The sequence below is a fragment of the Apodemus sylvaticus genome, chromosome 22 (genome assembly GCF_947179515.1).
Source record: "Apodemus sylvaticus chromosome 22, mApoSyl1.1, whole genome shotgun sequence".
NCBI lineage: Eukaryota > Metazoa > Chordata > Mammalia > Rodentia > Muridae > Apodemus > Apodemus sylvaticus.
This window is the reverse complement of record NC_067493.1, coordinates 23,276,820-23,300,411: the sequence shown is the minus strand read 5'-3', so window position 1 is coordinate 23,300,411 and position 23,592 is coordinate 23,276,820. Positions and strand designations below refer to the sequence as shown.

At 47.3% G+C, this 23,592-nt stretch overlaps 1 protein-coding gene across 1 annotated transcript; it reads left to right on the top strand.

Moving 5' to 3' along the window:
* The first annotated feature begins 3,707 nt into the window (after positions 1–3,707).
* Kdelr2 (KDEL endoplasmic reticulum protein retention receptor 2) lies at positions 3,708–20,885 on the top strand. The gene is made up of 5 exons (XM_052168098.1): positions 3,708–3,942; positions 12,541–12,641; positions 16,926–17,084; positions 18,325–18,577; positions 20,650–20,885. Exons 1-5 carry the CDS (start codon positions 3,852–3,854, stop codon positions 20,682–20,684), a joined length of 639 nt encoding a protein of 212 aa, XP_052024058.1. The 5' UTR covers positions 3,708–3,851; the 3' UTR covers positions 20,685–20,885.
* The last annotated feature ends 2,707 nt before the right edge of the window (positions 20,886–23,592 follow it).

Genomic DNA, 23,592 nt, shown 5'->3' with positions numbered 1-23,592 from the left:
GTACGTGAAGGACAACTTGTAGGAGTCAGGTTTTTTCCCCTTGTCATGTGTAGGTCTTTGGGATTGAACTCAAGTTGTCAGGCTTGGTGGCAAGCACCTTTACCCGCTGAGCCATCTTGCTGGCCCTATTGCCTAATTCTTCACTTGTACCATGCACCTGCCTTCCCAGGTCCAGGGCTCTTGGTCCATCACTGATTGTAGATAACCATCCACTGGCTGGCTGGCTCGCTCTGCCACATCTCTCTGTTGTCTCTAAGATCAGTTCTAGATCCTAGTGGTTGATGCTCTCTCCCTCCCTCAGAGCCAGACTTTCCTGAGGCGATGTCTCCACCCATTACCCGTGTCCTCCACTCACCGGGGCAGGACACAGACAGGCTTCTCTGTCCCCAGTTCCCCAGGCATACTGCTTTCCCACATAGGAAGCCACGAGACCTGTTCTCCTTATCTACTATGACCTTTACGCTGGGCAGCTGTTCACCCTCCCTTGGTAAACCTGCGCATGCCCAAGGTTCAGCTACCAGGTGTCTACCAGTGCAGATCTCATCATCGGTTTTCTTCCCGCTTATTAGGGCTGTTTCCGGCCTCTCCATACCGCAGGCGCTCAGTAACTGGAACCAAACAGTAGCAGGAAAGCAAGGGCTACCAAATTGCTCAAGGAAACAACCAGGAGCCGGGAATGTAGCACTACTGGTAGAGTGTTTACCTAGCATTCACAAAGCCCTGGACACCATGCTCAGACCACATAAGCCCTGTGTAGGGGAGCATGCCTATAATCCCAACATTCAAGGCATACTAAGTTTGATGCCAGCCTGGGTGACATGAGAACCTGTCTCAACATTTTTTCTTGTCAAAGAAAGAAGAGGAGGAGGAGGAAGTGGAGGAGGAGGAGGCAGCCCAGTGTGCCTAGGAGGCAGAGGCAAGTGAAATCTCTGTGAGTTCAAGGCCAGCCAAGGATGCACAAAGAGATTCTGTTTCAGAATCAAAACAAAAGGAAGGAAGGAAAGGGAAAGCGAAGGAAGGAAGGACCAGCTCTTTTCCACACACCAGTTTGGTACAGCGTAGGCCAAGCAAAGCTTTGCTAAATCACGTCCACCTTGCAGGCTGCATCGGCTGCAGAACGCCCTCTTCTTGGCTTCTGTGGGCATTGCAGACACACAGTGTGCACTTAAACACATTGAGGCAAACAGTCATTTGCGTAAAATACAAATAAATCTTAAAAAGAAGATGAAAGACCAGCCCTGGAACCATGTCTCACTAAAGTAAACCCAACAGCCGGCTTAAATAGACAGGGAATTTCCACCAATCACAGCAAGTGCGACATGCAAATGTGGGTTAATGCTTGCACCAATCACACTTGATTTTAGCCAAAAGGCTTGCACCAATCACAGCACTGCCTCCTTAGCTCTACCAGCAGTAGCTTTGGCAGGCGACTAGGGGAGCTGCTCTGGCCTTAGGGGAAAGAACTGCAGTGGCCACATAAGCTAGTGATAACAAGAGGTCCAGTACCTTTTGAAACAATTTTTGCTGAGGCTGCACCATCAGGCACAGGAATAATTAACGGCTATCACTGGGCTGACAAGATGGCTCAGTGGAGTAAGGGTGCTTGTTGCCAAGTGTGCTGAGCCAGGGCCCTTCATATGTGTATCGTGGTAAATCAATCTCTCTCTCTCTCTCTCTCTCTCTCTCTCTCTCTCTCTCTCTCTCTCTGTCTGTCTCTGTCTCACACACACACACACACACACATAAATGTCCACTAGCCATCTCCCCACCCCATCTCTCCAACCCTCTGAGATAGGGTTTCTCTATGTAGCCCTGGCTGTACTAGAACTCAGTCTATAAAACAGGCTGGTCTCGAACTCAGAGATCCACCTGACTGTGCCTTCTGAGTTCAGGGATTAAAGACACGTGTCCCCACCACCCAGCATTATGTGGCTTTCTTAAGCTATCTGTGGACTTCTGGTGCTGGTGTAAGTGGAGTCTGTCTGTTTGTCTGTCTGTCTGACAGTTCTCTCCCTCAGGCAGCCAGGGCTACACATGAAGGCCCAAGAGCTGCCTGTTTGGGACTCAAATTGCCCCAACTCCAACATGTTTGCTAATTTACAGGTAAAATAACCAGGAGTACTGACAACAACTTAAAAATTTAGTCATTAACATCAATAACATTAACATCAAGACTCGGGAGCTGGCTAATCCGGGGCTGGGGATTGAACTCCAGACCTCATGTTTGTATAGTAAGCGCTTTATTAACTGAGCCATCTCCAAGACAACCCATGAGGACGTGGGTTATCTCTTCAGCCCATCTCCCCGGCTCCATAATTTAAACCTTCTGAAATGGCAAACACGGAACACTGTAAATCCAGAAAGATTGCTGACGTGAGTCAGTGAGAGACAGAGCCCGGCTCTCCCGCATCCTCGGAAGCGTGGGGCTGGCATGCTGAAGGGTGAGCCAGGGGATCCCTTCAGCAAGCTGTCTTGCTAGACCAGTCGAACCCGCAAGCTCCGGGTTCAAGTGTGAGGCCGTGCTTCAGTATAGCCGGTGTGGCGTGATCTAGAAGGCCCTAGGAATAGCTGGCCTCACAGCCTGCATGTGCGCACACACACGGGAACACACATTCAAAAGCAAAAAGAAAGAAGAGGAAGAGGAGGGAGAGGAAATAAAAAGAAGTGATGGGGTTGCTCAGTGGTTAAAGGGGCTTGCCACCAAGCCTGGCAATTTGAGCCCAATCCCTAGAACCCACAAAATGGAAGGAGAGAACTGTGTCTGATTGCATGTGTCCATACACATCCACAAATAAATGCACTTTTAAATATTATTTATTTATTTATTTGTTTATTTATTTGATTTTTCGAGACAGGGTTTCTCTATGTAGCCCTTCAACTCACTCTGTAGAGCAGGCTGGCCTTGAACTCAGACATCTGCCTGCCTCTGCCTCCCAAGGGCTGGGATTAAAGGTGTGCGCCACCACTGGCCGGCTAAAAATCTATTTTTCTTGTTTCAGTTGTGTGTGTGCATGGTGGTGGTGCCCTCAGAGGTGAGAGGTGCCAGACAGAGCTGGAGTTACATGCTGTTGAGTCTGCGGTTGTGGGTGCTGGGACTCGAAATCAGGTCTACTGGAAGAACAGCAATCGCTCTTATCCACTGAGCCAACTCTCCATCCCTAATACAAAATTTTAATGTAATTTTAAATAAAAATTAATAGATTTTTGACAGATTTCTTATGATTTATTTTTATTATTTAAAATGTGTGTATTAGTTTGTGTGTGTGGCTATGTGTGTGTGAGTGCAGGTGCCCTAGAAGGCCAGAGGCATCGAATCCCCTGGAGCTGGCGTTAAAGGTGATTGATGTAAGCTGCTCGACCTAGGTGTGGGCATCCTCTACAAGAGAAGCTCCCGTTCTTAATCACAGAAATTGTAACACTGCTTTCTACCCTCACAATGCCTCTGAGATAGATATCCTTGCTATCTTAGTAGGCAATGGAAAAAAACAAGACAATACTCACAATGGAGTGCCATTTCTACAACTTATAGAAGGAAATCGCTGGCACCTGGGCGGAAACCCTGGAGACGGAAATTGCGGAGGACTCTGGGTCCTCAGTTGGCAGCCCACTCGGGATGTAGAGTCCGGTTGTTCACGGTAGCGGGGCCTTTAAGGGGCGTGGCAGGGGCGTGGCCCCAGCGGTCGCCCGCTCTCCCAGGCTGCCCCGCGCGCGCGACGGCAGTTCGGCCACGTCCCTGGCCACGTCGCGCCCGCTCCCGCCATCTTTCGCCGCTTCCTCTCTCAGGGGCTGTCGCCGCGTCCTGAGTCGCTGCCGAGCTCCGGTGCCGCCGTGCCGCGCCGCCCGCCACCGCCATGAACATCTTCCGGCTGACTGGGGACCTGTCCCACCTGGCGGCCATCGTCATCCTACTGCTGAAGATCTGGAAGACGCGCTCCTGTGCTGGTGAGCGGCCGCCGGGGCGAGGCGCGCGGGGCAGGAGCGCGCGCCTTCGGCCCATTCGACCGACCCATTCGGCTCTCGGTCGTTCGGAGGCTTGTGCGGGGCTTGCGATGACCAGACACACCCACCTCGGCCTGCCCGGCGGGCAACGAAACCCCTCCGGGTGTGCACACGGGTTGGGGTGTCCGTCGCAGCTCTTGGCCCCGCGTTCTGCGCTTGGTCCGCTCGCGAACTTGATCCGTCCCGGCTCAGAGAGCGCTAGCGTAACTGCCCCCCACCCCACCCCTGCGTCCTGCTGCATCTGAAAAGTTTTGCACGGGATCTGTGGGGTTCTAGTAGGCGTGTCCCTCTCCTTGGACTTTTGGGGGGCGCCTCTGAGTCCCCAGGAATCAATGGGAGACTTGCTTGAGGAGGATGGTTAGGACCACGAGCTAGCAGGGCCTGACGTGGCAGCCAGGCCACCCGCGAAGGTGGGGCTGGCTGGAGGAAGAGGGGCATCCTGCTCTTCCTCCTGTTCTCTTCAAGGACTGGAGCAGAGGATGGGATGGGGAGGCAGGATGGTGTCAGGTCAGGCCCCTGCTTATAGTTGAAGGGGCTGCACTCAAGTCTTGGGGTTCAGGATCTCGTGCGTCATAAAAAGAGATGTGGATCTTTTAAGTGAATTACTTGGCATAGTTTTCATGCTACTCTGAGAAGCAAGCTAGTTTTTCATTCTTGAGTGTGGCCGTCTAATAACTGGTTCTCGTAAACTGCAAGCGCTGGGTACCACTGAGGTCTCTGGTCTCGGCTAGTAGCCTTGCTCCACGTCACCAGTGAGTTGGCGCTGTACCTCCCTCAAACTACATTGCAGAGAGGCAGTAGGATGAACTTTCCTCACACAATAGCTGTGGATTTCTGTATTTCGTTAAATATTAGGAATCTTACAAGTTTTGTGATGGTAAATGTGATGGCCCTTGCCTGTAATCCCAGACCTTGAGAGGTGGAAGCCTAAGGTTCAGGAATTCAAAATCAGCATGAACTACATGCTGGCCCTTTCTCCAAAAACACCCCCTTCCCCTCCAAAAACAAACAAACAAAAAAACCCAATAATTAATTGGTTGATTAGGTAATTAAATATATCCTTAAAATACTGTCCTAAAACTTAATGCTATGTCCCCCAATGAAGTAACTTTGTAAACTCATTAATTTTTTTTCAGAGACAGCAGAAAATAGAAGTCCTAAAGGACCTGGGTGATGGAGGCGCCACCTATCTGGTTTATTAATAAACACCTCATCTAAAGTAACACCACCCCTTTGACTCTGCTCTCTGAAGGTCTCATCTCTCCCTGGAACGTAGTTGAGATCCAGGAAGTAAGCACAACCCCAAAAGACCTTTGACCAGTCAATGTGGATGTTACAAAGTCCTTGTACTGAAACCAGGGGATCTGACTTGGAGGCGAACCGAGAGGCTCGATTGTGTGATTGGTGATGACAGTAAATTAATTGCTGCAGTTGCGATAGGTGTGCATTAAGCAGTCAGCTGAGTGTTTTATATGGTTCTTCTTCTCAGGCAGTCCTTAAAATAACCATGTGGGCAGGTCCCCATACTGGAGGAGGGGACGGAGACTCAGGGACAGTAGCAGGGTTTTGAAGCATAGGCTGTAAGGAATTTGGGATTTCCAATTAACGTTTGCTTTGGCCTAAGCAGTTTCAGTTTGCAGATGCCAGTGGTTCTAGCACGTTTGTTGTTGGGTTTGGATGCTACTTTTAGTCTTAGCTGTCTTTCTAAATCTCTCAGTCTCTTCTTCTTTCTTATGTTCTTCTGCTAAGTAAAGATATATTTTATTTTTAACTGTGTGGGTGCTGGTTCCTGTGGAGGCCGGAAGAAGACATCATATTCCCATGGATCTGTAGTTACAGGCAGTTATGCGCTGCCTAGAGTGCTGAGAGCTGACCTCGGGTCCTCTGTGAGAGCAGTACTCTAATGGCTGAACCCTCTCCAGCCCCAAGAAACAGAAGGGTTTTTTAATTGTTATTTTTTTGCTTGCCTGCGTGAATTTACTACAAGTGTGCAGAAGCCCTCGGGAACCAGAAGAGGGGGATCAGATCCCCTGGAACTGAATCACAGGCAGTTGTAAGCTACCATGTTGTTGCTAGAAAGTGAACCCAAATAGTCTGCAAATACACTTAACTGTGGAGCTGCCTCTCCAGCCCCACGAAAGTAGAATTCTTAAGGGTACTTTGAGTAACCAGGAAAAAGGAAGCAGGTTGCTATTTAATATGCATTGTTTTCATGGGAGGTTAGAGCATTGAGGTAAACACAGCATGTGAGCTGGGAGTTCAGTTTGTGATTCCCAAGTATGCCTTGGACGGTAGTAAGCAGCCCTCCGTCTTGGACTCTTTATTCTGCTATGTACAATTTTCTGACCTTTCAAAAATGAAAATCACCAAGATCGAGTAGTTCGAATTAAATGCTGACTTGTTTAGATGCTCTGTTTTTCCATGCTGAGTTTCAAAGTTGTTTAGAGGCTTTTGAAAGAGGAAGAACTTGATCAGAGTTTCTCGAATATCCAGAACCTGAGCCTCGACTAGTCTGTCCAGGTGGTAGTTTTCAGTTTGAAAATCGGGACTCGTTTTAGGGTTTTGACACCAGCTTTGAACGTAAACCACAGGGCATTTCCCTAAGAGGATGAGAAGCAGGCAGTAAGGGTCTGGACATTACAGTTTTGAGTACTCAGCGTTGCCTCAAACATGGGTCCTCCTGTGTCGGCCTCCCCAGAGCTAGGATTGCGAGTATGCTAGTAGGCTTGAAGGACCTGTTTTATAGTTGGGGCAGTGAGCTGATTGTGCTCTAATGTAAATGCTGGGGTGTGTCTTGTCACTGTAGAGGGAAACTTCAAGAAGAATGTCTTGTGTCCTGAGCTGTCAGGCAGCTTGGTGTTCAAGTTGTCTTTAGGGTGTCACTGTTTTGCCCTAATCCCTTATCTAGAATACCTTGGAAGAAGCTGTAATGTTTACTTTTTTTTTGTTTTGTTTTGTTTTTTGTTTTTTGTTTTTTTTTGGTTTTTTTTTCAAGACAGGGTTTCTCTGTGTAGCCCTGGCTGTCCTGGAACTCACTCTGTAGACCAGGCTGGCCTCGAACTCAGAAATCCGACTGACTCTGCCTCCCATGTGCTAGGATTAAAGGTGTGCGCCACGCCTGCCTGGCATGTAATATTTACTTATTTATGGAGTTTGAACCCAGGGTCTCACTAAAGTCAGGCCAAATCCATAACCCAAAGCTGTGTTTTTAGGTGAAGTGCTTTCTAGCTAACTTTTTCTATAGGCTGATAGTCACTGTCAGTGTTGTACCCTGAGTTTAAATGACTAGTGAGTCCTGTGAGGTGTGACTTCCAGCCTCCTCCTTTTGTAAACCTTTCAACCTATCAAACTTGACAGGAGCACATGTCCCTATATGTCACGGAACTGAATAGCTTTATACTTGAAGCAAATAGAAAACTTTTCTTTCCTTCCTTCCTTCCTTCCTTCCTTCCTTCCTTCCTTCCTTCCTTCCTTCCTTCCTCCCTCCCTCCCTCCCTCCCTCCCTCCCTCCCTCCTTCTTTCCTTCCTTCCTTCCTTCCTTCCTTCCTTCCTTTCCTTGACTGATATTGGGGATTGAACCTAGAACCTCATGATCTTGTGCATACTGGTCAAGCCCTTCCTTAGCGCTCTACTCCCAGTGGGAACACTTGTTGTTCTTGTTGCCTTCCTCAGTATTTAAAGCTTTTACATCTTCGCTTTCCTAGATTCCTCTTGGAGCTGTTTTCTCTGATCCTTTGAGGGCTAGCTAATCTCTTACTAATCATTGTCATGCATGACTTGACCACTCTCTGTGTGCCCAGCTCTGAGAGCACTCAGCGCAGATGGCAGGGGCCTTGGTTCCATCCCTGCATGTTATAAAGTGAGCATGGCCGTGCGTGCTGCAATCCCTGACCTCTGCAGGTGGACATAGGAGGACTAGAAGTTCAAAGCCCTCTTCAAAAGAATCTGGAGAGTAAGAAAGAAGCTGCAGTGGGAGAACACTTGTCTAGTATGGGTGAAGCCTGGGTTTGCACCTTGTGTTGCACAAAGAAAGACACAGGTCAGATGAGGGGGTAAACCGTGTGAAGGACAGACATGGCTGACAAGTTATGAGGACAGTGACTTCTCTGAATGTGAAGTGGAGGGAGGAACCCAAGGATACCTCCTGTGACATATCAACGAGAAGTTTGAAGATTGCTGAAGAAAAGAGTGGTCATGTAGCCAAAGATAACCTTGAACTTCTTACCCTCCTGCTTCTACTCCGAGTGCTGAGGTCACAGCTATATGCTGTCCTGCCCAGTTTATAGTGTTGGGTACTCTGTCACTGAGCCACATCTCCAGCCACAAAAATTGTCTGTAGATAAGAGATGTTTGTGTAGAATTTGTAACAAAAACTATAAACAGGCTGGAGAGATGGCTTCACGTTGAAGATTACTTGCTGCTGTTGAGAAGATCAGAGTTCAGTGCTTAGCACCCACAGTGGGAGGCTCTAGGTGGGAAATTAAAATAATTCAAGTGGTCAATCATTGGTCTTATAATTTTGTTTATGTCCATACTGGAATAGGATAGAACGAGAAAATGTGTGTTCATAACAAGGAAAGGTGATTCCAAGACATGAATTCAAACGACAGGTTGTAAAGCATAAGGTAACTTTAAAAGGTAAAAATGTATATAGGTACACATACAAACGCAATGGAAAGGGGACATTAAGTGGCTGGAGAGGTGGCTCAGCAGTTAAGATCACCTGCAGACTCAGGTTCACTGCCCAGCACCTACATGGTGGTTAACAGTGATCTGCAGCTCCAGTTCTGGGGACCCAGACTGCTTCTGGCCTTCATGGCATTAGGCACACGTGGTGCACATACATATGGCCAGACACTTATACACATAAAACAGTCTTTTAAAAGGAGGGGCATTAAAGCAGCTCATATGGGCTGGAGAGATGGCTCGGCGGTTAAGGTCCTGAGTTTAATTCCCAGCAACCACGTGGTGGCTCACAACCATCTGTAATAAGATCTGATGCCCTCTTCTGGTGTGTCTGAAGACAGCGACAGTGTACTCATATAAATAAAATAATCTTTTTTTTAAAAAAAAAGAATTTAAAGCAGCTCATACTTAAATACACTTATGGAGATAGGAGGGCTTTTTAAGAGACTAGGACTGGAGAGATAGCTGCCACTGAGAACTTTTTGCATTCCCAGCGGACTCAGATTTGGGTCTTATACCTTCTTGTCTCTGAGGGTACCTGCACTCATGTGCCCTTACCCCACAGGCAAAGATGTGTATAATTAAAAGTAATAAAGATAAATCTTTTTAAAAAGACATTATACTTTTTTTATATATTTTAACTTATTTGAAAAATTTTAAGAATGATTGGCATGTTTTTTTTAAATAAGAAAGCAAACAGCCAAACAGTATTTAGTAAGACTCATTCCTCAAGGGTTCACAGCAGCATGTGTTCTATAAAACACTCTCCTTGTCTCTTCACCATTCCCAACAAGTTAGAGCAATCTGTCTGTGTGACAAATACAGAAAGTAGAATTAGGGTGCTATGTAATAGGACTAGCCTTACCCTGTACCTCAACCCAGCTTGAACCTAGACCTCTGGTTCCCAAACCACTCCTCCTGCTGAGAATCTAGATATGCTAGATAAACACGCTACATGTGAGCTTCATTCCCTGCCCTTAGAAGGTACTGACATGTAGCTCCAGCTGGCTTTGAACTCTGATCTTCCTGTCTCAGCTTGGTGATTACAGATAGGCTGGGATTGCAGGCTTGGTCTGCCATGCCTAACTGTGAGGTTGTTCTGAAGTATTGAGTTGTGGAGTCCAGTGAAAGGTCAGGAGCTTTAAAAGAATGTCCAAACTGGGTGTGGCGGTGTATACCTGTAATCCCAACACTTGGAGAGATGGAGGCAGGAGGATGAAAAGTTCAAGAAGAGCTTTGACTCCATAGCAGCAGATTCACGGTCAGCCTGGGCTATTTGTCCCCACCGAAAGAAGATATTTTTTAAAGAGTTAGAATGTGCAGATGCTTTGAGAGAGTTTTAGGAGTGTGGCCTGACCCGCAGTGCTTGGTGGTATCCCATCCCTCCTGTTACTAGACTCTCCTTTGTTTGGATCACGGACCTATTGTATAAACCAGTAAGAATGTCAGAAACCCGGCTTTGAATTCTGGTCAAAGCTGTCATTTAAAGTCCTGCGGTAGCAAGTGTGGAGATGTGTGCTTTCATAAACTTTAGTGAGCTTTTGGGAAAAGAGAACCACGAGCGATGCTCACTTGACAAGTTTTGCTTTTGAATGCAGCCGTCAGGTGCATTTGGTGCCAGGAAGTCACTGAAGTGCTCACAGTGAGTGTGCCCTGTGAGTGCTTGTCACACGGTTGGTCCACAATCAAGTTGGTGTTGCCTGTGGTTGTAGCTCATCCGTAAGGTACTTGCTAACATGAGGCTCTAGGTTTGGTCCTCAGGACTGCACTAGGTAGACAAAACAACTGATGCCCAGCACTGCAGATCCAGCCACGGACAGATAAGATAGCAGCTATTCCATTCCAGCCCTACCCCCAGGAGATTTCTGCCACCCCCACACCCCCATCTTTAGCTTGAGATTGCTTCCTTCCGTGAAGAAGATGGAACACTTTTTCAGTGGTAAAGGGAAAAGCTGCTACTTGCTAGAGAGAATGGTTGCTGCATCCTGTAAGCATCCCAGAGTCCCAGATACTAGTTACCATGTGGATTCCCAGCGCACACTACCTGTCTCCTCCTTTGTCCAGTGTTCACCCAGGGAGAATCTCACCCTCTAGCTGGTGGTGAGTTAGGGCCAAGCACGTTGTCTGTTTACAGTCCCAGAGACACCGGAGGATTCAGAAGTTACATCCAGAATAGCATACAATGAGACAGTCCAGGGCGTGAAGATAAAGTAAATTCCATTTTTTTTTGAGCATGTGTTTCTCTGGACCCTGCTATGAGTCAGGTATGGTGGGCAGCATGGGAAATACTAAATGGAACAAGTCACAACTTCCACAAGAGATTCTGTGTATAGTGGAGTTTTGCAGAACCAGAGTTGTGTGGGAGGCCAGAGGATGTTGTCAGGTGTCCCTGCCTTCTACTTGGTTTGAGACTGTTCCCCACTGCAGAAGTCAGGTTGTCTGGTCCATGAGCTTTAGGGGATTCTCCTGTCTCCACCCCTAGCCCACACCCATTTCTCAGTGGAAGTGCTGTGATCACAAATGCCTGCTCCTGTGCCCGGTTTTGTAGGTTCTGGGGATCCTCTCACTTGCATGACGAGTGTTTCATCTGCTGCGCCAGCTCCATAGTGTCTTATAAGGTCTGTGGGGCAGCCAGGGCAGCAGCTGGCATGAAATACCTGCTGGGTGAGTCAGCAGCACCAAGACAGGGTGTCTCCATCTCCCCGCGGAGGTGATGGATGTCTAGGTGGGTCTCAGAGGACAGGGATGAGCTACCCTGGCTTTCATTGTAGGAATGCTGAAGGTGACATGGATGTCCCCTTTGGAATAAACTGCCTGCCTGTGTTCTGTCTTACTGGAAATACTGGAAAGAGCCATATAGGAGATGAACTGGAAAATTCTCAAGGCTCCACCAACATCCTTAGGACCTGCCTGCTGCTCCTGTCTTCCTCCATTCTGGTCTCACTCCAGGGCTTCACCATTTCTCCTCTACAACATTAACCTCTGATAGAAAACAGTAGCCATTTCCAGGCAAAGCAGCCAGCAGCAGATTGGCTGTCCGGCTCTGCCCTAGGCCCTTGTGGGAAGCAGGTCAACTCTTCTCCTTTCTAGTCAGGTCTATGCAGGGCCTGGTCCTCATACTGAGAAAGTGCTCGTACCCAGACTTGTGCTCTGTACGCTGTAGATGGCCGAAGGTGTCAGAGAAATGCGCACTTGCCATGCACACAGAGGTGAAACGAGCAGGTGGGATGAGTTTTCTCTGGGCCCATGCCCAGCACAGCTGAGGCGTCCAGACTGATACCAGTCACCTTCCATTTGTCCTAATTGCTCAGTCTGCAACATCTTGAAATTGGCACAGCCACGTGGACAGATGTAGGTGTCTGAAAGGTCAGCTGTACACTGTGTTCTGGTCTCCCCCGTGTGGGCTGTGGCTGCCCTACTCTGCAGGTGGAAACATGGTTTCAGGGTGTATCAGTTTTTCTTTTGTATTATTTTGAGACAGGGTCTCCCTGTGTAGCTCAGGCAGGCCTGGAACTCAGACTTCCTGCTTCCCAAGTGTTGGGATTTCAGGCACGTGCCAGCACAGCCAGCCAGGTAGGCCTGTGAAGGCACAGACGGTAAGGAAGGTAAAGAGGGGAGGAGGCTGGAGTGAAGCAGTGAGCTGTTGGAGGGAGCTCAGGCCTGTGGGTGCCTGCCTTGGTGTACTGGCCATAGTTTAATGAAACCGGAAAGCCGTCCACTATAGCAGGACCTGGTAGGAGAGCCTGAAAGGGGGCTTAGAAGGAAGAAGAGCTTACTTTCCTCTGGCCTAGTCAGTCTTTCCCAGAGCCTCCCCTGTCTGCTGGCTGCCCTAACTCCTGCTTTTTGTTTCTTCAGGTATTTCTGGGAAAAGCCAGCTCCTGTTTGCACTGGTCTTCACAACTCGTTACCTGGATCTTTTTACTTCATTCATTTCATTATATAATACATCTATGAAGGTATGGTATAATATCAGCTCCAGTGCATTTATCCTCCTCTGGGAAATATTAGATTTTTTTTTTCCTATTTAAAATCTTTCAGCCAGGCAGTGGTGGTGCACGCCTGTAATCCCAGCACTCTGGGAGGCAGAGGCAGGCGGATTTCTGAGTTCGAGGCCAGCCTGGTCTACAGAGTGAGTTCCAGGACAGCCAGGGCTATACAGAGAAACCCTGTCTAGAAAAAAACCAAATCAAAAAAATAAAAAACTCTTTCAAGAATGATAGCTAGGAATGCTGTTCTTTTATGTATGTATGTATGTATGTATGTATGTATTTTTCAGTATGTGCATGTGTATATATGAATGCAGGCTTGCACGTGCTGTGGTGTCCATGTGGAGGCCAGAGGAGACTTTTGGGAATAAATTCTCTTCTTAGATTGTCAGGCTCAATTGGCAAGGACTTTTGCCTACTCGACTATCTTGCTCGTGTGTGTGTGTGTGTGTGTGTGTGTGTGTTTCAATATGTATATCCTTCTATCTCTAATCTCCTAACCTTCCCCCTTCCTATCTGCTCTCATGTCTTTTTCCTTTACGTATTTATTTTATAGTGCTGGAGATTGACTCGGGGTCCGTTCTGCAAGAAGTTTATAGTTCTAAGAACTTGTTCAAGGCTCCCTCTACTTTGCATTTGAAAGTATCTTCATAAGTAAGGTTAAAGTAGGCATGCAGTATTTGGGTTTATGATCTTTACTAAAAAATACAAAACAAAACTTTAAAAAAAAAAAAGGCCGGGCAGTGGTGGAGCACTCCTAGCACTTGGGAGGCAGAGGCAGGTGGATTTCTGAGTTCCGAGGCCAGCCTGGTCTACAGAGTGAGTTCCAGGACAGCCAGGGCTACACAGAGAAACCCTGTCTCGAAAAAAAAAAAAAAAACAAACAAAAAAACTTTAGGGCCAGTGAGGTGGCTCAGTGGGGAAGGGGGCTTGCCACCCAGTCTTTCAACTTGAGTTCAATCCTGGGGACTCACTTGGTGGAAGTAGAGAACCAGGTCCTATAAGCTGTCCCTAAGCTGCCACACACACATGCACAAACATATACCAAATATATGTTTAAAATTTAAGGAAAAGAGAAGCAAGTTTGAGTCACCTGTCAGCATTCTGTTCTGGACTCTAGTAATCAGGAAATAATTAGTTGCCTTAAAATGGCTAGGTTGGGCTGGGAGGCAGCTCAGGCTACAAATTGCTTCTGATGAATGCATGAGGGCCTTGATTTGATTCCCAGAACCCATATAAGTTGGGCATGGTGGCACCCACTTGTAGGCTCTCCTCTAGAGAGAAAGAGGCAGGAGGATCCTGCTGGCCTGGCCTGATTACTGTGTTCAGAGCACCTTAGCTGAAGGGATGACTCAGCAGATAGGAGCACACTCTCTCTGCAGAGAACATGACCTGGGCTCCCAGCACATTAGTTGGCTCACCTCAGTCTCTAGCTCCAGCTCCAGGGGATCGGGCATCCCTACACACATCACATGCATACACATAAATTAAATAACTCATAAACAAGCAAACACTCTAGATTGACTTGTGTCCTACATGTGCACGCGTGCACACACAGGAACACAAATAAACCTGGATGGATGTATATATACAGAATAACTAGGTTTCAGTTTGTTGTCTGAGTGAGATACTGGAAATAGATGGGAAGACAGAATCTCTTTTCCAACTGAGTCCAGCTGTAGCCAGGTAGAGCCCTGGAAAGCTCCCGACTGGAGTATGCCTGGACTGGTATGGTTCAGAAGTCTCTGTGCGAGTGCACATAATGTGTGTGCTTTTTTTTATTATACATGCCTAGGGTTGAAAGCACCAGTTTTGATACTGTGCTGACTATAAATATAAATGCATAACAAGGGTCTGAGAACTGTTTAGTGTCGTTGTGGGTTTTTAAAGCATTTGAGGGCTTGATGATTTACCCTCATTTTGTCATTAAGTCATTTGCCCCAGTGTTTTCCTAATTAAGTTTCCCAAGTTGTGTTTCCTAGGGAGGAGTGGCTAGACAGTGTGGGCCTTATCCCAGCCCTCTGTATTCATGATTGAAATCTGCTGCTTGATTCTGAGGCCTGAGTGTCTGCAGTTTACAAATAGATATAATTTCAGAATATCAGGCTTTTCCTTAGGGCTGGGTGACCTTTTGAAGATGAAAGAACACAGGGCTCAATTGTGAGTCCTGGAACAGCTCTGTTACTGTGTATACAAAATTGCTGTCTTGGAGGCAGAAATGTTTCACAAACTAGCTTTCAGGGGTCCGGGGAGAGGGCTGAGAAGTTAAGAACACTTGCTGCTCTTACAGAGGACAGGAGTTCAGTCCCCAGCACCCACAGCACCCTGATTCCAGCCCCAGCATACAAACATTTTCACATACATATAATATAAATCAAAAATAAAATAAATCTGGAGCTGGAGAGGGGCCTCATCAATTAAAATGTTAAAGTTCATACTGCTTTTTAAAAACATTTTTTAAGACTTACTTATTTTATGTGATGTGTGCTTTGCCTGAGTTTATGTAAGTATACCACATGTGTGCCTAGTGCCCTTGAGGTCAGAAGAGGGTATTGGCTCCTGTGGGTCTGGAGCTGCAGACAGTGGTGTGCTAGCTGCCTGTGGGTGCTGACCACTGGGAGTTAAACCCAGATTCTCTGAAGGAGCTCTCTTAACCAGCTCCTCTTCTCGTGCTGCTCCTGCAGTGGACACCAGATCAGCTCTCAGCCCCTCGTCATGTCACCTGCAACTCCACTTCCAGGGAATCCAGTACCTCTGAGCCTGCAGGTACTAACCCACAGTCACACACAGACACGTAATAACTTAAAAGAACGTCTTTTTAAAATAGTAGTTAAGGAGTGATGGCTCAGTGAATTCCATCATTTGTTGCTCTTGCAGAGGACCTGACGCCTATAACTCCAGTTCCATGTGCATCAATCCCTTCTGCCCTTGGAGGGCACCAGACAGGCATGTGGTGTATATATATGCAGGCAAACACTCACAAAATATAAAACTCTAAAAAGTTAAATAAATAGCCTTCAAATAAATAAAACAAAAATAACTCTTGGCTTTTCTTTGTTATAATACCAGACTGAATTTCATAGCAACAATCCAAATATTTATTAAGTAATGACGTTTTAAGATTTGTATATATATGTTCAGTTATTTTGTTTATGTCAGTACATCTGTGAGTGCACACCAGACACTGGTCAAACGTAGGTTGAGCACACCTCTAAGGAGTTGGTTCTCTCCTTTCAGCATATCTGTCCCCAAGATTGGACTCCTATCGCTGGGCCTGGCCCCAAGTGCCTTTACCATCTTTTTGGCAGTAAACAAAGCAATTCAGTTTGAGTTAAAGCCACGGTGGCAGAATTTAACCTGGATCACGGTGCTTATCTTTACAGAACAGCTCGCCAAGGAGTCTTGGACAGAAGCCCTCTGTCCGGAAGTGCACTGAACTTTGCATTCATTCTTCCCCTCTAAAGCTGCTGTATCATAGCTGTAGAGATTAGAAGCCTGTTTCTCTGGAAGTTTCTTAATAGTTTTAAGATGAATGCTTAACATTTGATCCAGCCGACCTGCTCCTAGGTATAAATGCAAGAAAAAGAAAACTTACAATCACACAAAGGCTGTAACACATGTTCATAGCAGCTACTTCCCACCTACCAACAGGAAACAGGACACCTCTCGTGCCTGGGGGTGGTGAATGAGCAGATGGTAGGACACCTGTGCGTTAGTCCTCTGTTCAGCACGGACGAAGGAGGCTCAGTGGATACGAGTACTTGTTGATCAGTCATGAGGTCTGGAGTTCAAATCCCAGCACCCACATTTGGTAGCCTACAGCAGGTTATAACTCCAGTTTCAAGGGATCTGATGCCCTCTTCTGGTCTCCATGGGTACATGCGCACATGTATACACACATAATTAGAAATTCCTTTTGAGCTCTAAAAAGGGGGAAATTACTAACGTGTAGTGACGTGTTTGACTTCATTCATGTGGCACTCTAGAAAAGACAGAACTAGAGCCTTGAGGGGCTTAACTGCAGAGGCAGCAAGGTAGGGTTCGGGGTGATAGAACTGCCCTGGGTCCTAAGTGTGGTGGCTTTGTGTCTCCACAGAGTATACACCAGCCAAAAGTGAGTGAGTGTGTGTGTGTGTGTGTGTGTGTGTGTGTGTGTGTGTGTGTGTGTGTGTGTTGAAAGCTGACCATGTCGGTGGTGACAATAGTGCTTAGGAATGGTCGCACTGTGCTCCTAACCTGTGTCTCCCTTTCTAGCTTATCTACATTGCCTGCTCCTATGCCACTGTGTACCTGATCTACATGAAGTTCAAGGCCACCTATGATGGGAATCACGATACCTTCCGAGTGGAGTTCCTGGTGGTTCCTGTAGGAGGCCTCTCATTTCTAGTCAATCATGACTTCTCTCCTCTTGAGGTTGGTTAAGGGTTATTTAGTGGCTTCCTGTGTAAAAAAGACCTATTGACAGAAATAGACTCTTGTTGGCTTGTTTTCATTTTGGTTCTACAGACTTCTGGTATAACGTACACTGTTGCAAATAGATTGGTAAAGCACCCAGGCACGTGGGTGTCTGCTGTAAGTTCACTGTTGGATCAAAGCCCGGGGTTGTGCTACATGCCTGCAATCTCAGCACTGGGAAGAGGGATCTGGAGTTCAAGGTCACTGTCAGCTACACTTGAGTTTCAGGCCGATTTATGCAACTAAGACCTTGTCTCAGTAAAAGAAAGTGGGGCTGAGAAGGCAAAGTGTTGAACACCTGAGTTCCCTCTCCAGGGCACACATAATCCAAGTGTTGGGGACTCAGAGATGGTGATCACTGGGGCTCACTGGACATCATGGCTAATGAGACCTGTTTAAAAAAACAGGTGAATGGCACCTAAGAAATGACACCTGGGGATATTTTCCAGCATGAGCACATGTACACACACACCACACACTACACACACACTATACACACATACACATACTCACATATAACACACATACACACCACACTCACATACTCAGACCACATACTCACACATACATACACCATACATTCACATACACACACCATACCACACACATTGACACACACACTGACACACATACACCACATACACACTCACATGCACACATTCACACATACACACACACACACATATATACACCACATATACACACAGAATGCAAATGCTTCTTGACTTCTGACATGGGTGTGTCCATTTATTGATAAAAAGTTTGATATAGCCAGTTTACCAACCCCGCACATTGTAGACTATCGTTTCCCAGCGGCGCAGGCGATGATGCGCTGTGGGTGACGGGGCTCTGGAGCTCCTCGCTGCTGCCCAGCGTCGTAGTATAGCCCGCTAGCCCAAACAGGTGAGGATGGAAGTATGCTTTCTAGTGAGTGTGCATTAATTTCATATTGTCAGAAAGTTGAAGAGTTTGAAGGCAGCGCCCTCTATAGAGAAAACTCCAGTAGCCTGGTGGAGTCAGCAGGAAGTAGAATGGGTGAACTCTGGATCTGGACAAGCACACTCACGAACATCTTCCCTGTGGACTCATGGTAGACAAGATTACAACAGTTCCCAGCTTCCTCAGCACTCCAGCCGTTCTGTGTTGTGTGTGGTGGCTGGCTGCCCCTCCCAGCTGAAGCCGGCCTCCTGTTTTTCAGATCCTGTGGACCTTCTCCATCTACCTGGAGTCCGTGGCCATCCTTCCACAGCTCTTCATGATCAGCAAGACTGGCGAGGCCGAGACCATCACCACCCATTACCTCTTCTTCCTGGGCCTCTACCGTGCTCTGTACCTAGTCAACTGGATCTGGCGCTTCTACTTCGAGGGCTTCTTTGATCTCATTGCTGTGGTGGCTGGTGTCGTCCAAACCATTCTCTACTGCGACTTCTTCTACTTGTACATTACAAAAGGTATGTCCGCTCCATCCTGCACTTCATAGTTGCGGATGCTGCCCCGCCCCTGCCTGCCCTGCCCCCTGCTTGGTGCTCTGCTAAACCACAAGAGCCTCTGCCTCAGTCCAGCTTTAAAGCCCTCAGCAGTGTTTTCATTGTAAACATTCTGCTCAGGCTGGTAGCTCAGTCGGTAGCATGGTTGTCTAGCGTGCTCCAGACCCTGGGCTTAAGACCAGGCACGGTGATTCCAGCGCTGGGAGGTGGAGACAGGAAATCACGGTCATTCTTAAGTCCATTTCCACTTTGAGGCTAACTTGAGTGCCCCCTGCATGAGCCCCTTTCTCCAAATAAAATAAACAAAAAACTCCCACGTTCAGTCAGGGCTAGAATTTCTGACAGCCATCAAAGATCTTACCACTCAGTTGCAGTAAGTGCCTCAGTGAACAGTTTGAGGTGTCTGTACTCACAGATATTGGGGGAGACTGCATGAGAGTCAGTAGCCTGCCCCTCCCCTTCCTGTCAGTAAATAGAACCGACACAGAGCTTTCCAGTCCTTTACTTTCCCAGACTCTGCTGGTTGGTGTTCAGGGTTTCTAGTTGCTGCCATGAAAATCTAGTGGTTAGCTCAACATCCTTATGTATGTATGTTTTTATATTTGTATAAATGTAGGACATACAGATTTCTAGATGTCTTATGAAAACTACTTGTGGTTCTTGTTCAGAAAAGGAAGATGCACATTTATACCGAGGCAGGCAGACTCCTGCACTGTGAGAGCTCAGACCCAGCCCTGGACCCTGGCCTACAGCCAACTTCCTAGTGCTGGGCCTGCTCTGTGCCAGGACATAATATCTTAGGTTTGTTTTTGTTTTCTTTTGTTTTTCCTTGAGACAGAGTCTCATTACAGCACAGGCTAGCCTAAGCTTGCACTGCTGCTGCTCAGCCTCCCTCCTCAGGGCCGATACCCTATCTTACGTGTTTTAATGTCTAACAATGTCAAGATACTCTGGTAAACTGTAGGTGTGCCAGGAGCATCGTAACAGTGGCTTTGATTGGACAGGTCTGCACATACACATGTAACACAGCATTCGGGAGGCTGATGTAGAAGGGTCTTGGTTTTGAGGCCAGCCTGGGTTACATAGCAAGACTGTCTCATAGACAAAAAAGCAAGAGCAGGGTTGGTGGCTCAGGGCTCAGTGGACAGAGCGCTTGCTGTGTAAGTGTGTGGACCTGAGTGGGAATCCTCGACAGCCAGGCACAGGAGTGTGCGTCTGTGGTGGGAGGGTGCCTGTGGCAAGACAGGAGCGTCCCAGCAGCTAGCCAGGCATGGCCATCAGTGAGCACCAAGGGAAGAGAGCCGGCTTCACATGAGGTGCAGAGCGACGACCAGCACCCCAGACTGTCCTGACTTGTACACACAAGCTGAGGCGATGCATGCTGCTCCTGTGCTCTCCCTCCTCCCTTCTCTCGCCCCCCCACCCCCCTCCATCCTCCACCCCCAGGGCTGCCTTAAAGCCCCAGAGCTTCAGTCCAGTATCATCCAGGTGGGAACATGGCAGCATCCAGGTGGGAGGGGCTGAGAGTTCTGTGTCTTCATCTGAAGGCCCCTAAGACAAGACTAAGGCTGACTTTCAGGTAGCTAGGATGAGGGTCTTAAAGCCCATGCCCACAGGGCCACACCTTCTAATAGTACCACTGCCTGGGCCAGGCATATTCAACAACTGCAGTTGTGCATTTGCTTGGCTTCCTTGTTTGTTTTCTTCACTTTTCAGCTTTTGGTTTGGGGTGGGTTGTTTTGTGTTGTTTTGTTAGTGTGTGTGTGGTTGGGGGGGGGGCGGTTAAGACAGGGTTTCTCTGTAGCCCTGGCTGTCCTGGAACTCACTCTATAAACGAGGCTGGCTTCAAACTCAGATCCTCCTGCCTCTGCCCCGAGGGCTGGGACTAAAGGTGTGCGCCACCACTGACTAATATGGCTGTGCGCTTTTCTGTTATTTCCTTGTACTTGGGCATGTCTAAGACAAAGACCAGCGAGGAGGAGACTGAGCTTGTCCGTATGCTAACCTCTTGTTTGTTCTTTTCTGTCACATCATAGTACTCAAGGGAAAGAAGCTCAGCCTGCCAGCGTAAGTGCCAAAGCCCGTCACAGCCTCTGCCCTTCAGGGTGCTCGGACAGGGCCTCACCGTGGCCAAGGCTCGGGATGCTCAGAGCGGAGGAGCGGGAGCGGCGAAGGCTGCTTCTGTGGCAGCGCCCACTGGGGGCTCTTCGAGGATGCAGGGGAAGAGACCAGGAGGCTCTGTCTACTGCATCCTGCCTTATCTTTTTTATTACTATGTACAAAGATTTTTTTACACAAAGAAACTTAATGCTGTGTTAGTAAATTCAGTATGTAGATGAATTGGGGCAGTTTCCAAAAGTGACGATTTTGTGCAGAATAAGTACAAGCCTTTTTTTTTTTTTTTTTTTTGAAAATTTGTTGAGGTGGTCAATTCTTTGTGTGTACAATGAAATTATACTCCTTGACACTTGGTAGATTATCCAAACATCTGTCGAATTTCTGTGCTATTTATTTTATTTCTTTTCTTTTTTTTTTTTTTTCTTTTTTTGGCCAAAAGATGAGTTGTGTTTGTTTGAAATCCAAAACACTGTGTTCCATTGGTGTTTCTGTCCAAAAGAGTCCTCATTGTCCTGGAAGCCCTTCTTCCCCAGACGTCACACTACATGTCAGGTTTGGGAGGATGACTCGCAAGCCCTGCAGGTTTCATTACCAAAACTTCAAGGTTCCCAGCAGAAGCTGTCCACTGCTGCTCTCCAGTGCTCACCGTTCACCCGCTGAGGTGTGGCCGCTTGAGATCACCTGAGGGTGCCAAGAGCCCACCACACCCCGAGATTCTGAGCCTCCTGCCCTCTGACTATGGAGAGGCTGGGGTGATGGCTATTTTGGACAGAGGACTCTGTTCCTCTGAGGAATGGAACACAAATAGCTACCTGTCACTGTCAGTCACAAATCTGAAGGATCACTACAACCATGTCAGACTCAGATGTTTTTCTCATAGCATTTTTGGTGATAAAATGATTGACAATCTTTTTAATTGGCAACACCAGTTATCATTCCTTACATTCTTTTTAGTATATTTTTTTTTAAACTGGGCTCTTGCATGACCTATATTGTGTTAACATCCTAAATAAACATTTTATTAAACAGAATGTATGGTCTTTTCTGAGTTAGGCTTTGAATATTCAATGTTTTAGATGCAGCAAAAGCTCTATAGGGCTGCACACATTGAAGATTCATATAAGGGGCTAGAGAGATGGCTTGATGGTTAGGCGGCTGCCATCCTTCCCAGCACCCACGTGGCGGCTCCCAACCACCTGTAACTCCAGTTCCGGGGGTCCAACACCCTTTTCTGGGCTCTGAGGACACGTACATGCAGGTATACATCCTTATACACACAAAGATAATCTGGACAATGTCCTGTTTATGGGGACAGTAGAGATTTTCATCATATCGTGACTTTATATGATGCACCATAAATATTAGAAGTGTTGAATACTTGCAGTGTGCTAACTGCAAAAGTCAGTAATTTTGCTTCCTGCAATTAAAGCGGCTTGTGGAGGAAGGAGGGTTGTCCTTTTATTTACCCTGGGGTCTCTACGTCAAAGTTGGCAATACAACTGAGGGCTTGCCTCTTGCTGCCCCGTTTGACTTTGCCCGCATGCCTTGTGATTTTGTCTTGCACATGAGTGTTCGTTCCCTCAGCATCGTAGTCTTTACTTTCGTGGACCTGCTTTCCTCAGATAATCCTGAATGGGGACTGAGTGGGAAGTCAAGTCTGTCTGCCTGCATTTGGTGTGTGTGTGCGGGGAGGGCACTGGCTGGGGTTAGGCACACTTCACAGAACAAGGGTCTGAAGCCTCGGATTTCCAGCACCTTCTGTTCTCAGGCTTCCCAAGTAGGATAAAATTGGCTATGGTGTTGCCTACCACCTAGCATGGCGTCATGAAGAGACTGGCCTCGTGAGGCATGGCCGTGTGGGGCATACTTCTGAAGCATGGTTTCACAGTTAACTGCTTCCTGAATATAGGTTGTCAAGGAACCTTTTCTCGTTGAGGTTTATGTTTTGTTGAGACCCTCAATGTGTAGACCAGGCTGACTTTGAATAGAGACCTAGGCGCCTCTGCCTTTGAAGTCCTAGGATTAAAGATGTGCCCCAATGTCCAGCCGGATATGAAAGTTTGGGGTTTTGTTCTAACAGTTTCTGATGTAAAATTTTGGAGTTAGGCTGGCATGGAGTCTGCCATCTCATTACTATGAATTTCAGTTCTGTAGAGAAACTCCAAGGGCAGGGTTTAAGAAGTTTAACTAAAGCCTGGTGGTGTTGGCACACGCCTTTAATCCCAGCACTTGGGAGGCAGAGGCAGGCGAATTTCTGAGTTTAAGGCCAGCCTGGTCTACAGAGTGAGTTCCAGGACAAAGTTTAACTAAGTCCTTGGGCCAGCAAGATGGGGCCCAATGGATTAAGGTGCTTGCAGCCAAGCCTGATTACCTGAGTCCAATCCCTGGAGACTGCCACACAGGGAAGCCTTTTCTTCTGGTTTCCACACATGCGCCATGGTGCCACGGTGTGTGCATGCCCTTCTACCCTGCCAAAATATTTAGAAGACCCCCTCTTGGTGGAGCTTCTGATGTAAACCTTGGCATTCTTTTTTTTTTAAAGATTTATTTTTACATATTATGAGTACACTGTAGCTGTACAGATGGTTGTGAGCCTTCATGTAGTTGCTGGGAATTGAACTCAGGACCTCTGCTCACTCCGGCCTCTAGCTGTCTTCAGACACGCCAGAAGAGGGGTGTCAGATCTCATTACATAATCTCACCAGCTCCAGACCTTGGTATTCTTAAGAAAAGATCTGCATGACTCCCCCCTTTACCCTTCACTCTCTAGGGAGAGCTACCCTGAAAGCTCCTGGAAATTGGTATTGCTAGGAGCCTCTCTGACCCACAGGACACTGGCTAATTGTGCTAGACAGTTAAGA